A 14,002-nucleotide genomic window follows, 5' to 3' on the forward strand; every position below is an offset into this window, starting at 1 on the left:
GTCGACACCAAGCCATCCACCACCACTCTCTGGATACAACCCTCTAGCCAATTTGCCACCCACTGGACTGTGTAATCATCCAAGTCACAGCCTCTTAATTTGTTCACCAGTATGGGGTGGGATACCGTATCGAAGGCCTACCTGAAGTCTAAGTAAATGATATCTACTCCTACTTCTGCATCCAGGTGTTTTGTAACCTGTTCATAAAAAAAGACTTAGATTAGTCAGGCATGATCTACCTGCTATGAACCTATGCTGGTTTCCCCTCAGCATAATTTTTCCTGCTGGTTTCTCACATATATGAGCCTTAATAATCTTTTCAAAGACTTTACCAAGGATGGAAATGAGACTGACTGGCAAAGAACTCGTTGAGGAGTTTGACCTTGTCCCCCCTATCTGTCACCAATTGCTTTTGCCTGTTCAGTAGTGGTCCTATACCGCCCTGGGTTTCCTTTTACTCCCTATTTTTCTGAGAAACAATTTTTTGTTATCCTGAACTTGGGATGCCATCCTCAGCTCCATGGTAGCTTTGGCCTTTCTAACTGCCTCCCTACAACTGTGAGCTGAGGAGGCATACTCTTCTTTAGTAATTTCTCCCTGTTTCCACTGCTTATATGCCCCCCTTTTTGCCCTTAGGCTGCTCTGGATTTCTCTGGTTAGCTAAGGAAGCCTCTTGGCCCTTTTCCCCCCACATCGGGATAGTCTCCCTCTGTGCCCGAAGAATCAATTCCTTAAGACACAGCCACCCTTCCTGGGCTCCCATCTCATCCAATCTCTTACTCTGCAGTGCGTCATTGATTAAACGCCTGAGCTCACTGAAGTCAGCCTTCTTAAAGTCTAGCACTTGCACCCTACTAATTACCTTTCCCACCCTATGCCTTATGGTGAATTCTATTATTTGGTGGTCACTGTCCCACAGGTGACCACTGATCTGTAGGTCCCCTACCATGTCATCCCCTGTTACCAGTACCAGGTACCTCCTGCGTCAGATGGAGGTCCTGCACGCAGGATAGGAACCTGCGTGAGCAGTGGGAATTTACTGTCTGCATCTCCCAGCAGATGTCAGGGTAGTTTATGTCCCCCATGACTACCACTTCCCTAGTCTTTATGGTCTCCGAGAGCTGCCTCAGGAGTTCCAAATCTAGTTCTTGCCCTTGGTGTGGGGGTCTGTCGCAGACCCCTACCACCAAATCCCTTTCCCCTTGACTTCCATGTATCTTAACCCACAATCCTTCTACTTTCTCCTCCTCCAATTCCATTTTGATAAGGGTTGATTTATAATGCTCCTTGACATAGAGTGCAACCCCTCCCCCTCTCCTCCCCACTCAATCCTTTCTGTACAGCTTATAGCCCTCAATGTGTACTGCCCAGTTGTGGGTAGAGTCCCACCAGGTATCTGTTAACCGCACTAAGTCATAAGTGTTTTCTGCAAGCAGGAGTGCTAGTTCATCCTGCTTGTTCCCCATGCTCTTGGGGCAATCTCTTTAATGAGTTGAAACACAAAAAGGAATCCTACAGAAGTGGAAAGTTGGTCATATTACTAGGGAAGAATATAAGAGTGTCACAAGGGTGTATAGGATAAAATTCAGCTTTTGGGCACAAAATCAACTTCCCCACTTAAAACACAGCCCCCAGTTTTAAAAGGCTAATTACTGGGAAGAAAAAAAGGTGAATGTAATATGTAAGTCTTTTGATACTGTCTTCTGCAACATTCTCATTACTAAACTAATGAAATACAGACTAGGTGAAAGTATTGTAAGGTGGATATGTAACTGATTGGATCATCAAGCTCAGTGAATAGTTATCGATGACTCAGGTGTTTCACTGGGAAGAATTAGCAAGTGGAGTTCCCCGGGGGTGTGTCCTGGGTCCCAGATTATTTGACATCTTCATTAATGATTTGGATGACAGGATTAAGTCTATGCTTAACAAATTTGTGGATGACACCAAATTCAGTGGAATTGCAGGTACTCTGGAGAGTAGTGCTAGGAGCCAAAATGATCTGGATAAACTGGAGAAATGATCCAAAATCAATCAGGTGAGATTCAACAAGGATGAGCACAAAGTCCTTTACTTAAAATAGAATAAATTCATGCACAAATACAGAGTGGGGAATGATTGGCTAGGCTGCAGTACTACAGAGAAGGACCTGGATATTACAGTAGACCATAAGATGAATAGGAGCTAACAGTGTAGTCCTGTTACAAAAAAAAAGCCAACAACATACTGGGTGCCTCTACATGTGCTGTTAGCACAGAACAGTAAACAGACACCTGGGACTGCAGCACATTGAACTGGGTTGGAGCAGCCCCAGCTGGCAGGAGGCCTGGGGGGCCAGCTTGCCAGCCTGGGGCTGCTCCGATGCGGCTCATTGTGATGCAAGGGGTTGGCTGGGGCACAAGGGTGCTCCATTGTAGGGCTAGCCAGCAGGCAGCCCCTGCACTGAAAGCACTCTTGTGCCTCAGCGAGCCCTGACAGCATCTACATGTGCATTGTTGTGCACTAATGAACTCTGCCATAGGATAGTACTTGTATTTACAAGTACTAACTCGTGGCCAAATTAATTTGTTTCCTGCAGTCTTATAGGGCTGCACATGTAGATGTTGAGACTTTACTGTCTCATGTAGATGCACCCATTGAGTTGTATTAACAAAAGTGCCACTTGCAAATCAAGGAAAGTGATTCTGCTGCTCTGTTTGGCATTGATGAGACCTAATCTGGAGTATTGTGTCTAGTTTTGCATTCTACACTTCAAAAAAGATGTGGACAGATTGGAAAGGGTTCAGCAGAGAGTGACAAAAATTATTAGAGGCCTGGGAAACATGATTTACAGGGAAGGACTGACAGAACTAGGATTATTTAGTCTGGAGAAGAAATAGTTGGGGTGGGCAGGGAAACTGATAACAGTGTTGAAATACCTAAAGGATAATTACAAATAGTATGGAGATAGATTTTTCTCTGTGGCTGTAGGGGACAGGACTAGGAGCAATGACCACAACTGCAGCAGAGGAAATTTAGGTTGGATATTAGAACTCCCTGACTATGACAGTGGTTAAGCATTGGAACAAGCTACTTAGACAAGCTGCAGAATCTACATTCCTGGAAATTTTTAAGAGCAGTTTAGGTAGACAATTGACTAAGATGTTTTAGTCAGGAATGATCCTGCCCTGAGCAGGGATCTGGATTAGATGACCTCATTAAGTCCCCTTCCAGCCCTGCGTTCCTATGACCCTAAATAGTGCATGATCCCAGTGCTGGAACTAGGAATATAACAGAAGGATGATACTAAATGCGAACTTAATCAAATGACAGTATAGAGTAGGGATCCAAAACTGAAGTTTTGCATGGGGTCCTCCAGAGGTAAACCCTGCTGCTGCTTGTAGCAGGACTAGGCCTTTGCTGCTTCACACTGGGTGCATCTACATGTGTGCTTCACTGTGGAGCTGACTAAATCACTTCACAGTAAAGTGTCACCATCTACATGTGTGCTGGTATTAAGGTACAGTAAATTAATTAACTCCACTGTAAAATGGTATTGTCGGGGACAGTACTATCTTATGGTGGACTCATTTATGTGTGGAAGCACACATGTGGATGGTGACTACAACAGTCTGAGCTATAGCAGAGCAGCCTTGGGCTGGCAGCAGGCTTGGGGGGTCAGCCATATGGCTCTGCAGTTTCAGCAGTCTTGTGCTCCAGCCAACCCCTCTGCTATCCAACGCTACCACCCAGAGCCCGGGGCTGACCCCGAGTCTGCTGCCAGCTCTCTGACCCAGCTCAAACTGCTGCAGTCCTGGGCATGCATGCAGAAGCTCTACCTGGGAGCAACTGACTCAGGCACAAATTGCACCAGAGTTTATCATGTTGCCTTAATGGCATGTGTAGATGCACCCATTGTGTCAGTTTTCTCTTGTGATAATCACTAGCATTCCTATTCCTCTCTTCCGACTTTTTATTACATTGTTTTCTACCTTCACTGGAACTTTTTCAGTCTGCCTGTACATGAACATGCTCTAACCTGTGTGGAAAGCTTCTACTAACTGCTTCTATGAGCATGCTCCAAAACCACATCCATGAAAACAGAGATTGACCTAATTCATTTAGATTGTGTTTACCCTGTACTAGCTTCATTCTATTTGGCTCAGGTATCAATAGCAAAAAAGTATGGTAGCTGAAACCCATATTGCTATGGCTTCACTAATGTTGATACCCTAGCAAACTACATTAAAGTGAGGTTGGACCTTCATGCTGCGGTCATGCTTCCAATTGTAGTGTAAACATAACCTCAGAAAACAGGGTGGATAAGATCAGGGTGGATAAAATCAGCCTAATCCAGGGGTCAGCAACACTCAGTACATGTGCCAGTGTGGCATGTGAAGCCATTTTGCTTGGTACACCACAGCCAGTTTGGACTCTGGGCTGGTCCTTGCTGCTGGCCATGGAGCCTGGGCTGCTTGCAGCAGGCAGTAGGAAGGCTGCAAGCAGCTGCACTGGCCAGTTCTGGCTCATTGCCAGCAGCAAGTGCACGTGTACCTCGAGGTAGAGGTAGGAAAGTGGCCCATGGCTTCACTACCACAACAAGGATTAGGCCCCTTGCAGTTCCTCCACCATCTGTTCTGGTATGCCAGCATCTTACAAGTCGAGGTTGCAAGGGTTTTTTGGTATTCTGCCCAAAAAAGTTGCCAACCCCTGGCCTAATTTTCCCTTTTTTGTTTTGTTTGTGATGTTGTAAGCTCTTTGCATTGTTAGCTGTCTGCATTGTTGTACTATTTCTGAAACATCTCATATTGAGGACAAGTATTTTTTTCTGTGTTGGTAGGTTCAGGTTCAGCTTTTTCTGTGCATTATGCTAAATAAAGCTTTTCACTTAAACAACGAGTAGGTAAAATTTGCATTTTCTCTTTCACCATTTTTCACTCCAAATGATTCTCTCTCCTTGCCAAACTTACATCATTTGTTGTGAGTTAAATTTCAGTGATCAATAGTAAAACTAGACATGCAGGGTTGGTGGCCAGAGCTTCAGTTCTTTCACTGGTCATTTCTGCCTGTTCAAGAGTGGCATAAGCATGAGTGTCATTAGTTCAGGTACTGTTGACTGACATAGTCCACAGAAGAAATACTAGGTAAAAAGGATGGCTTATTTTGATATCTTTTTTAAATTGAAAAAAATTATGCACATAAGTCTTTTATTTAAGAAGTTATTCACTCAAGGCTTTGCTGGAATATTTGTATGCTGCCAATCTCTTCAAGGAAGTGCTACAACCTTAATACTGTCTAAAGATAGAATCCTACAACTGCCTCCCTTTGTTCCTAGTATGCTGGAGCCAGTTGATCTCTCTACAAGGGCCAGGGTTATAACTCCACTTTTCCTTGTAGTATGTATTTTTTTCCAGGCAGAAAATGAAATATTCCATAACCCTGGTTGTTTTGTATATTGTTCTGTATTTTATTAGGATTTCTGTTTGGGGAAACATAATATTGGGTGCATCTACATGTGCATATAATTCGGGAGCAATTTAGTTTCAAGTAAACTACTCAAGAGTAAATTCTCCTGGGCATATGTCTACATGTGCAGGGATGTGGGAGCAGATTAGTTGCTCCTAGTAGCAAACTGTTCCCACTTTCTGCAGCCTTGCAACAGGCCCCTGCAGCACACAGGGGAAGATCCTTCTCTCCCAGCGCTGGTGCTGACAGAATAATCTCCCAGCCTGGGCCCCACAACCATAGAGCAGGAGCTAGGAGATCCCTGCGGCCAGGGCAGGAGGACATTATCCCTGCTGGGACACTGGGGATAGAGCCCACCCCAGTAGCAGACAGCTTCTGGGGGCAGGGAACAATCTCCTGCCCCCTGCTGCCTGGCTGAGTGGGAGCATATATGTTCCTGGTCAGGCATCTACACATGTGCTACTGTGCAGTAGGTAATCTTGAGTAAATTTGCTACTTGCATTTGCAGGTAGCAAATTTACTCATGATTGGAGCCAGTTACTCTGCAGTAAGCATCTGCATGTGTAGATGCAGATGTTTAATGCACAGTGCTTAGCTCTACTGTACCATAAAGCATCTTGTGCAGACATGCCCACTAAGAAGTATCCTTACGATTTTTTATTCTTTGCTTGTATTGAATGAGTGAATGAACTGAGAAGACAGGTTGTGGGGGGTATATCTATTAGAGAAAGTCAAAATTGTTTAGCTGAAGATCTTTTGCAAATAATATATCACCTTTATTTATTCTTGAAAAAGCTGGTAGAGTTCTTATTTATTTTTTTTGTGCCTCTGATTTTGTGAGGATAGTATCAGAACTATTGTGAATTAAACAGTATTGTCCACAGTGATCATATGAAATGGTATATTCACAGAGTCAGTGTGAATTGTTTATACCTATTAGAACAAATGTGAGTATTTCAGTTTGGCATGGTACATGCTAATTAGTTATCTAAATCTATAAATCTTCATTCAAGTGTTATATTGCATATAAGCAGAGTACAGTATAATTCATACTGACTAAATATATAGTTTACTAAAATGCCAACACAGTGCCAGCCTCAATGTGTTGTCATTGTTTACATTGTAACAAATATAATATATCTCCATATCAATTAAATTCATAAACTGCTTAAGAGTAGCATCTTTGACGCCGCTGTCTATTTTGAAATTAATTGTACTATTAAACTGCTCCAGAATCAGCAAAGGAGAAACTACTGGCAAAGGGCCTCTATTAGAAGCTTTAAAAAATGCTAGGAGTTAATCAGTTTAACTGCAGCTATCTATCCTCGTCAAGTCTTGTAGTAGCAGCCCTGAAACAATTAGAAGCCTTGAAAATAAGAGCTGTGAACCAAGGGGGTCTCTACATAAGCAGCAAGGCTGCTCTGACGTATTGTAATTACAGCACATCAGAGTTTGCTGGAGAGTGGTAATTTCTCCTCCCCCCATACACACAAACACACACATGTTAATTTCCCCCCGTCACACATGTACACACACTCCCAGAGCATATGTTTAAACCCCCCAAGTTTCTTAATACTACAGCCATGACAGTGCCATGTACTTTGCAGCCATGAAAGTGGCCAGCAGAGTGTGAGCAATATTGGTGTTCATGATTATTAATTTGGGTAATCATTACCTTAAAAAATAAAGTTTAAAAAAATCTTCTTTTCAGATCAGTACTCTGCCACTGAAAAATGGAGGTTAAAGTATTTGAAAAATTCTCTTGGAAATAAAAAGTCAAAATGTAGTATGTTCCTGGATAACTCAGCCATTGTAACTAAGTAAATATTACTAATTCCTAGAGCTATTGTAAAAGCATTACTAATACTGGTGGTCAAGTAAGAAAATAATCAAACTGTAGACTCCTTGTAGCTCATTTAAAAAACTACAGTGGGAATAATCTGTGTTTGAAGCAATAACCAGAAAATAAATATTTTCCTTGGAATTATATTTTATTTTAATTATGCTATATTTTAATATTTACTAATATACTTGGATACTACAAATGGTAATGCATCTAAAAATCTCCCACAAGTAATTTAAAGCTACTACTTTAAGTAGGCATGTCTACCCATGAATTAAAATTGAGTTTACTACACGCAGTACAATAATAACATCTAATTTTTTTTCTCTTTAGCTGAATGGCTTGGAATGTCTGGAATTCTTTCTCTTGCTATTTTGGGAATTCTTTTAAATTCTGTGAGCTTCAGTCCAGGGGTCGATGAATTCATCTTTAGGTAAGTATATACTTTTGCTTAAATTGACTATTCATGATCTATGGGACATAAGTTGCCACTTATATGTCTGGAAAGGATGTCATGATCACAGATGAAGTAGTGACCCCAGAAGTAGAGTATGCTCAAGTGGGGACACTTAAGACAGTTTGTTCATAATTCACTGGCTAAAAAAAGCTTCCTAGTCTTCTGATTAAAATGTAGTGAAAAGTTTCCTTAAGACTTTTCTGCTTCATGGAAGATGTCTGCAAGAAAGCTTTTTAACTATAGTGGAAAAAAGGTTTTGATTTGGTGTGAAAAAGTGCCCCAGTGCAGTTCTTTAAACTTTTCCTCAAATAAATCACTTAGGTTCCATTTGTCTGCATCCGGCTTGTTCACTTTTCCAGTTTATCACAAAGACTTTACAGATTTTCTGCAGTTTCTTATGATCAGCTTTACACAATTTAAGGATTAAATCACCTTAAAGTCTCCATTATAAAATTTTGTGTGATGGGGCCTTTTTGGAGCTATGCAAATCCTGCAAGCTAAAGTTCCCCCATGGAAGATTATTTTCCTAGTGTCAGTAATTTCTGCTCTTGGAATGATCAAACACTGGTTTTAGTGACTGATCTGTTGTGATTTAAAGTTTTCAAAGGTAAATTGATACTACAGACACAGTCAGGTGGTAACAGTTCAAATTTAAAAAGCTAGTCATCTTGCCTATATACTGAGTTTATCTACGTGGGAAAGTTGTTTTTTTTATGAGTTATAATAGCATAATCCTCAATCTGGACATTCTTGTTATAAGGTTGCCTTTTTTGGTTTAACTTTCTCCTTTCCCAGTAACATCAGATAACTCAAAAAGGCCATAGTATATGAAAATAAATACATTTAAATGAATCTCTTTGGTTATGCCAAAAAAGGCTTTCGTATGCAGGCAAGACCCACACCTTACACTCTCATATCTATATCATTGTAGTTGTATAATTAAAAACTTAATGTGAACATTTTTTTTGTTTTCCCTAAAGCCCTCAAAGCCTCGCTTTAGCTTTTGTTTTAATTTATTAACAGCATAATAAATTCTACCTGTTGATGAAATCCATGTTTAAATGCTTATGTGATTGTATTTCTCATTTCTATACATCTGGCAAAATTGCAGCTCAAAGTTTGAGGTTGTTGAGGCTCATTTCATGCAGCATGGCTTTAGCGTCAATCTTTTTCTTTATGGGTTTCCATATAAGATGCATGATATTCTCCTCACAAATTATCAAATCATGATTGTTGCCTGGGCACCTAGCAGGGGCTTAAAATTGTGGGCGGTCTTTTTTAGATGACCTTTTACCCAGGTGGAGCGCCAAAACTTTCAGCCTCTCGAATTTTATCTTTTTGTTCCAGTTATCATTTAGCACTTACCTTTTAAAAATGTTTTGAATCTTGTTATGTAGTAGCATGTAAATTTTATCAATAAAATATTAGGGAAAATAATGTGATATACAATTTTTATCCCACTTTATCCAGTGCCTATTATATACAACATGTAGTATCATTGAGGATGGTGGCAGAGAGAGAAAAGGTGCTCTTGGTAATGTCTTGCCTATCACCTGGTGTTAAGAACACTTCGCTGGGATTTAGGAGATGCAGTTTTGAGTTCCTTTCAGAGTAACAGGGCTCAGAACCTGGGTCTTCCCCCACCACTAGGCTACTGGGAATAAGTGACTAGAGCAGATTCTTCTGAGCACATTCAGATGGACAAGACAAAGCAGGGAGAATAGGGTATGAAATCATTGTAAGTGGCCCAAATGCCACTGTTTGGCTAAGGTTAGGTGTGTACATGCTATTTCCCAGCCTAAAGGGGAGTTAGTTTGGGGCCAGTGAGCTCCTATACACATGCAGGGAGACTGCTCCAATGCACTGTAATTACTCGATTAATCGAGTCTGCTGGAGCATAGTAATTACCACGCTCCAGCAGACTCCAGTGTCATGTGTATCAGCGTCCCTGCACTGAAAAATGGCGGCAGGGTGCTTTTATTTAAAGCTTATTCAAAGATCTTTAGTTCAAAGTGCCCCACTGCCATTGTTCAGCACAGGAACATTGATATATGTGACACTGCAGGAGCTTTTAATTAGCACATCTGTCAGAGCTGCACTAATTAAAGTGCCCCCCTCCACACCTTCTGGAGCAAGTCTATAAATGCCTTTTATTTCTGACAATGGCCAGCCCTAGATGCCATTAAAGAAGTCATAAATAGTAGGCAGATGTGGGATAATCTGTTATTCAGAGAAGTCTCCAAATAACTCAAGATTCACTTTGGGCCTTAAAAAGTCTGAAGTTTTAAAACCATTCCAATGCTTTTTATAGCATTTGCTATTATAATTTGAGATGTTCTTATTTCCCACATAAATGTCCCATCCGTTTTTAACTCTTACATTCTTGACTGCAATGATAGTATCCTGTAGCAGTAAATAACACATGATGATGGGGGCAGTGTTGAAAAGTTCTTACATCTACAGAAGGCTGAAAACAACCAATACAGTAATACTAATTCTGAAATGAAGGTATTGTTTACCAATGGTGCTGTTTTATATTTACCTGTATATTTTTCTTTTCATGCAGGTTCTGGGCAACGCTAACATTTTTGGCTCATTGTCTGGTATTTATTATCTTTGGAATTGTAATAGCTGAAAAAACATTTGAGTATATAACAGTTCATGATTTGTATATCATTCCTCTCTACGCTGCATTGAGTCTTATAAGGTAAGAATTCCTATTTACATCTGTGTTTATATCTATCCCTTCCTACCTTATTAAAATGATGATAGCTCATGTGACTTTTAAAAATATTTAAATTGTAATTCACTTTCATTGGGTGTATAGGCAGTGGCATGTTGAGGTGTCTTATAAATTTTTCTCTTTTTCATTTTATACAGCAGACTAACAACAGTAATTTGTTAGCATTACAGCAGTACTTAGAATGTTATAAGCTTTCAGTGAACCCTTGTTGATAGGCTATTTTTGCCAAACCTTGATCTGGAGCAAACCAAAAGCCATATAACTCTTTGAACTCTTGTATTCCAGCTATATGAAGAGATGGAGAAGTTGTTCTGTGAAATATTTAATGCAGAATTGGGTCATCATAATACATTCTACCTGTTGATGAAATCCATGTTTAAATGATTATCTGATTGTATTACTCATTTCTATACATCTGGAAAAACTGCAACTCAAAGCTTGAGGTTGTTGAGGCTTATTTCATGCAGCATGGCTTTAGCTGCTTACTTCAGGTCTTTTTCTTTACAGATTTCCATATAAGATGCATGATATGCTCATCACAAATTTTCCAATCATGATTGTTATCTGGGCACCTAGCAGGGACTTAAAATTGTGGGTGGTTTCTTCTATAAGACTTCTTATGCAGGTGATGCGCCAAAGTTCTCAGTCTCTAGAATTTTTATTTTTTGTTTCAGTTATCGTTAAGTGTTTATCTTGTAAATATTTTTAAAATCTTGGCATGTAGTATCGTGCAAATTTTATCTATAAAATATTAGGGAAAACGTAATGGTGTGGTATATAGTGTCCTCAGGTTGATTAGGACAGGCTAATTAACCTAAGAAGCCTTCATTCTCTATTTTAAATCTTATGGGAAGTAATATCAGATTTTACAGACAAAATAATGTAGACTTGGAAAGAGGAATTCAAAAAGGATCCCATCTTCTCTTAGTTTAGTTACATTGGGAACACTTTGTTCCAAGACTGTCTTGTGATCTTTGTCCTGCCTGGCTGGTTGTCAGGACTCAGGGTGGCAGTTAGACAAGCTCCCATTCTGGAGTGATTCCCTGGGGGACACTGGCTGCTGGCTGCCACATTTCTCTGTCTTGCCTCAGTTAAAATGCTTGGGTATGGCTGCTCCTTATTTTTGCAGTGTTCTGAAGGCTCCCCGCAAGGCAGGTTCCTATTCTGTCTCACTTTGGTGCTTCTTATCCTTTGTTTCTTGCTCTCTAATTTGGTTCCTTGTCTCCAAGACTAGTTACTGGTTCCTTGTTCCCTGCTCCCTTGCCTAGAATTCCCTTTCCCAGGGGATCAATAATTCTTGATCAGGGTGCTGCAGCACTCTGGGGTGCTGCAACAGTCTTTGAAGGATGCCAGTAGTAGAGAGGAGATAAGCAAGATAAGCACTGGTCCCAGTGAGGAGATAGCTTCAGGCTCTTCCCTTTCAGTTGCTCTTTTTACCCACTCACAGCGGCACAGGCTGTTCCCTACTAACTGCTTCTCTTCCTTCCTGACTCCCCTTCAAGCAAGTAAGTATCATAATAAACAGGGATCTGGGTTTCACATGGGAAAATGGAGAAAAATGCTGATTTCCTCTTTTACTGGAAAAAAGCATGGGTTTCTCATTTTAACAGAGAAACGTGGATTTTGCAGTTTTGCAAAAAGCTCTCTGCAGAGTTCCAGCCTGCAGGGAGCTGGGGAGCGGGAGGGGAGCAGTCAGGCAAGGGTCGCTATGCGCATGTATATTAGAACTCTGTGAAACAGTTTTGATTCAGTTTCGGATTCATCCGTTTTGGAGGACAGTGATTTGTTTCAGTGTTTTGCATCACTGTCCTGTTTCATTTCAGCTGAATCTGTATTGAATCTCCTCCAGATCTGTTTTGAATGGGCTGCAAGCTTCGGGGCTGCAGGGTCCCAGTGAGGACCAGGATGGGGGGTGTGGATTGCTCATCCAGGGGAGGGCTGCTGCCCACCATGCAGGCGAGGACACCCCCGTGCAGATCTCTGATTCCTATCATGCCGGGTTGAGGGGCAGGGAAGCAGCTCAGAGCAGCGAGCAAGCCTGCTGGTCCCTGCAATGTGACTTGGCTCTGCAGGGAGCAGAGATCTGCACCAGGGGTTTTTTTCACCGCCACTGCCCACCCTGCACTGCTCTGGTGACATGGGGCTGCTCAGGGCAGGCAGTGGCAGAAAAGAGACCCAAGCATGGATCTCTGTTCCCTGTGGAGTCAGGTCATGTGGCAGGGTCCAGCACTGCCTTGCCATGTGACCTGGTTCCACAGGAAGCAGAAATCCACATAGGGGTCTCCTTGCCACTGCTGCCCACTCTGCACTGTCCTGGATTTTTGCTCCTTGCCAGAGCTAGGGTCTCAGATCAGGGACCAGCACTGTCCTGTTGCATGACCTGGTTCTGCAGGGACCAGAGATCCACTCTGGGGGTCTCCTCGCTGCCACTGCCTGCCCTGTGCAGCCCCGCATCATTGGGGCAGTGCAGGGTGGGCAGTAGTGGCAAGGAGGGCAAGGAGACCCGTGGCGTGGATCTCTGCTCTCTGCGGAGCTGAGTCATGTGGCAGGGCAGCAGTGTACAGCTGTTCCTCTGCAAGCCCAGCTCCGAAATTCTGAAATTTTCCAAAACATTTCTGAAACATTTTGATGCCTTGTTTTGTTTCAGAGATATTTTGGAGTCTTCTGTTTCAATTAAGATTCAGTGTTTCAGGCACCAAAATGGCCCGAAACACCTCTGAAACAAAACAGCTGCTGAAATTTCACACAGCCCTAATGTATATGCACTTGGCCACCTGGCAGTCTGGAGAGCAGCTTTCACAGGTAAGTCTAGCAGGGGGGAAGGAATTGAGGCCCTCATAGGAAGGGAAGGAGGTAGTGAATTGGGCAGGGCTGGGGCTGGGGAGCTTGCAGCTCAGTGCTAGAATATGCAGCCACATGGCCCCCGCAGGGAGCAGGACAGGGCCACAGGTGGCTCATCCAGGAGGCGGGGGTATGGGGCTGGCTCCCTGCCGCTGCACACTCCTGGTGGGGCAGGCAGACCCATGACCCCCAGATCTATGCGTGGGGCAGGTGTGGGCTACCTGCTATGGGCTTGGGCTCCCCACACTGCTGCCCTCCTCTTGGGGCCTCCGTGGCCCCGTGGGCAGGAGCTGGTGCAGCAAGGCAGAGTGCAGCCAGGCAGGGAAGCTCCTTGCTGCTGCAAGCTCTATGCTGCTCTGGCAAGGTGTTCCCTGCCCACCACAGGGCAGTGGCGCAGGGTTATGCCCCTCACTGCTCTGGGACATGGGGCTCACAGCAGCACTGAGCTTCCACACCTGGCCCTGCTCTGTCCTGCTGTGCGGGTCCTGCTTACAAGCCCTCAGAGGTAGGTCCTGGGGGGAGAGCAGCAGGGCAACGAGCCTGAACCCACAGCAGGTAGCCCACACTGGCCCCACGCATAGATGTGGAGGGCACAGGTCCCCCCTCTCCTCCCCAGGAGTGCACACAGCAGTGGGGAGCCAGCTCCACCCACCCCCCACCCAAGCCCACACTG

General features: G+C 43.0%; 1 protein-coding gene across 1 annotated transcript in view; it reads left to right on the plus strand.

Moving 5' to 3' along the window:
• The window catches only part of LOC109318189 (sodium/hydrogen exchanger 10-like), a 206,155-nt gene that overhangs the window by 33,534 nt on the left and 158,619 nt on the right, over positions 1-14,002 (plus strand). Inside the window, exons 7-8 of the mRNA XM_019547271.1 lie at positions 7,622-7,721; positions 10,312-10,452. Of these exons, the coding sequence (XP_019402816.1) occupies positions 7,622-7,721; positions 10,312-10,452 (241 nt within the window). The remainder of the gene's footprint in view (positions 1-7,621; positions 7,722-10,311; positions 10,453-14,002) is intronic.

The sequence above is a fragment of the Crocodylus porosus genome, unplaced genomic scaffold (genome assembly GCF_001723895.1).
Source record: "Crocodylus porosus isolate Cpor-Errol unplaced genomic scaffold, CroPor_comp1, whole genome shotgun sequence".
Lineage (NCBI taxonomy): Eukaryota > Metazoa > Chordata > Crocodylia > Crocodylidae > Crocodylus > Crocodylus porosus.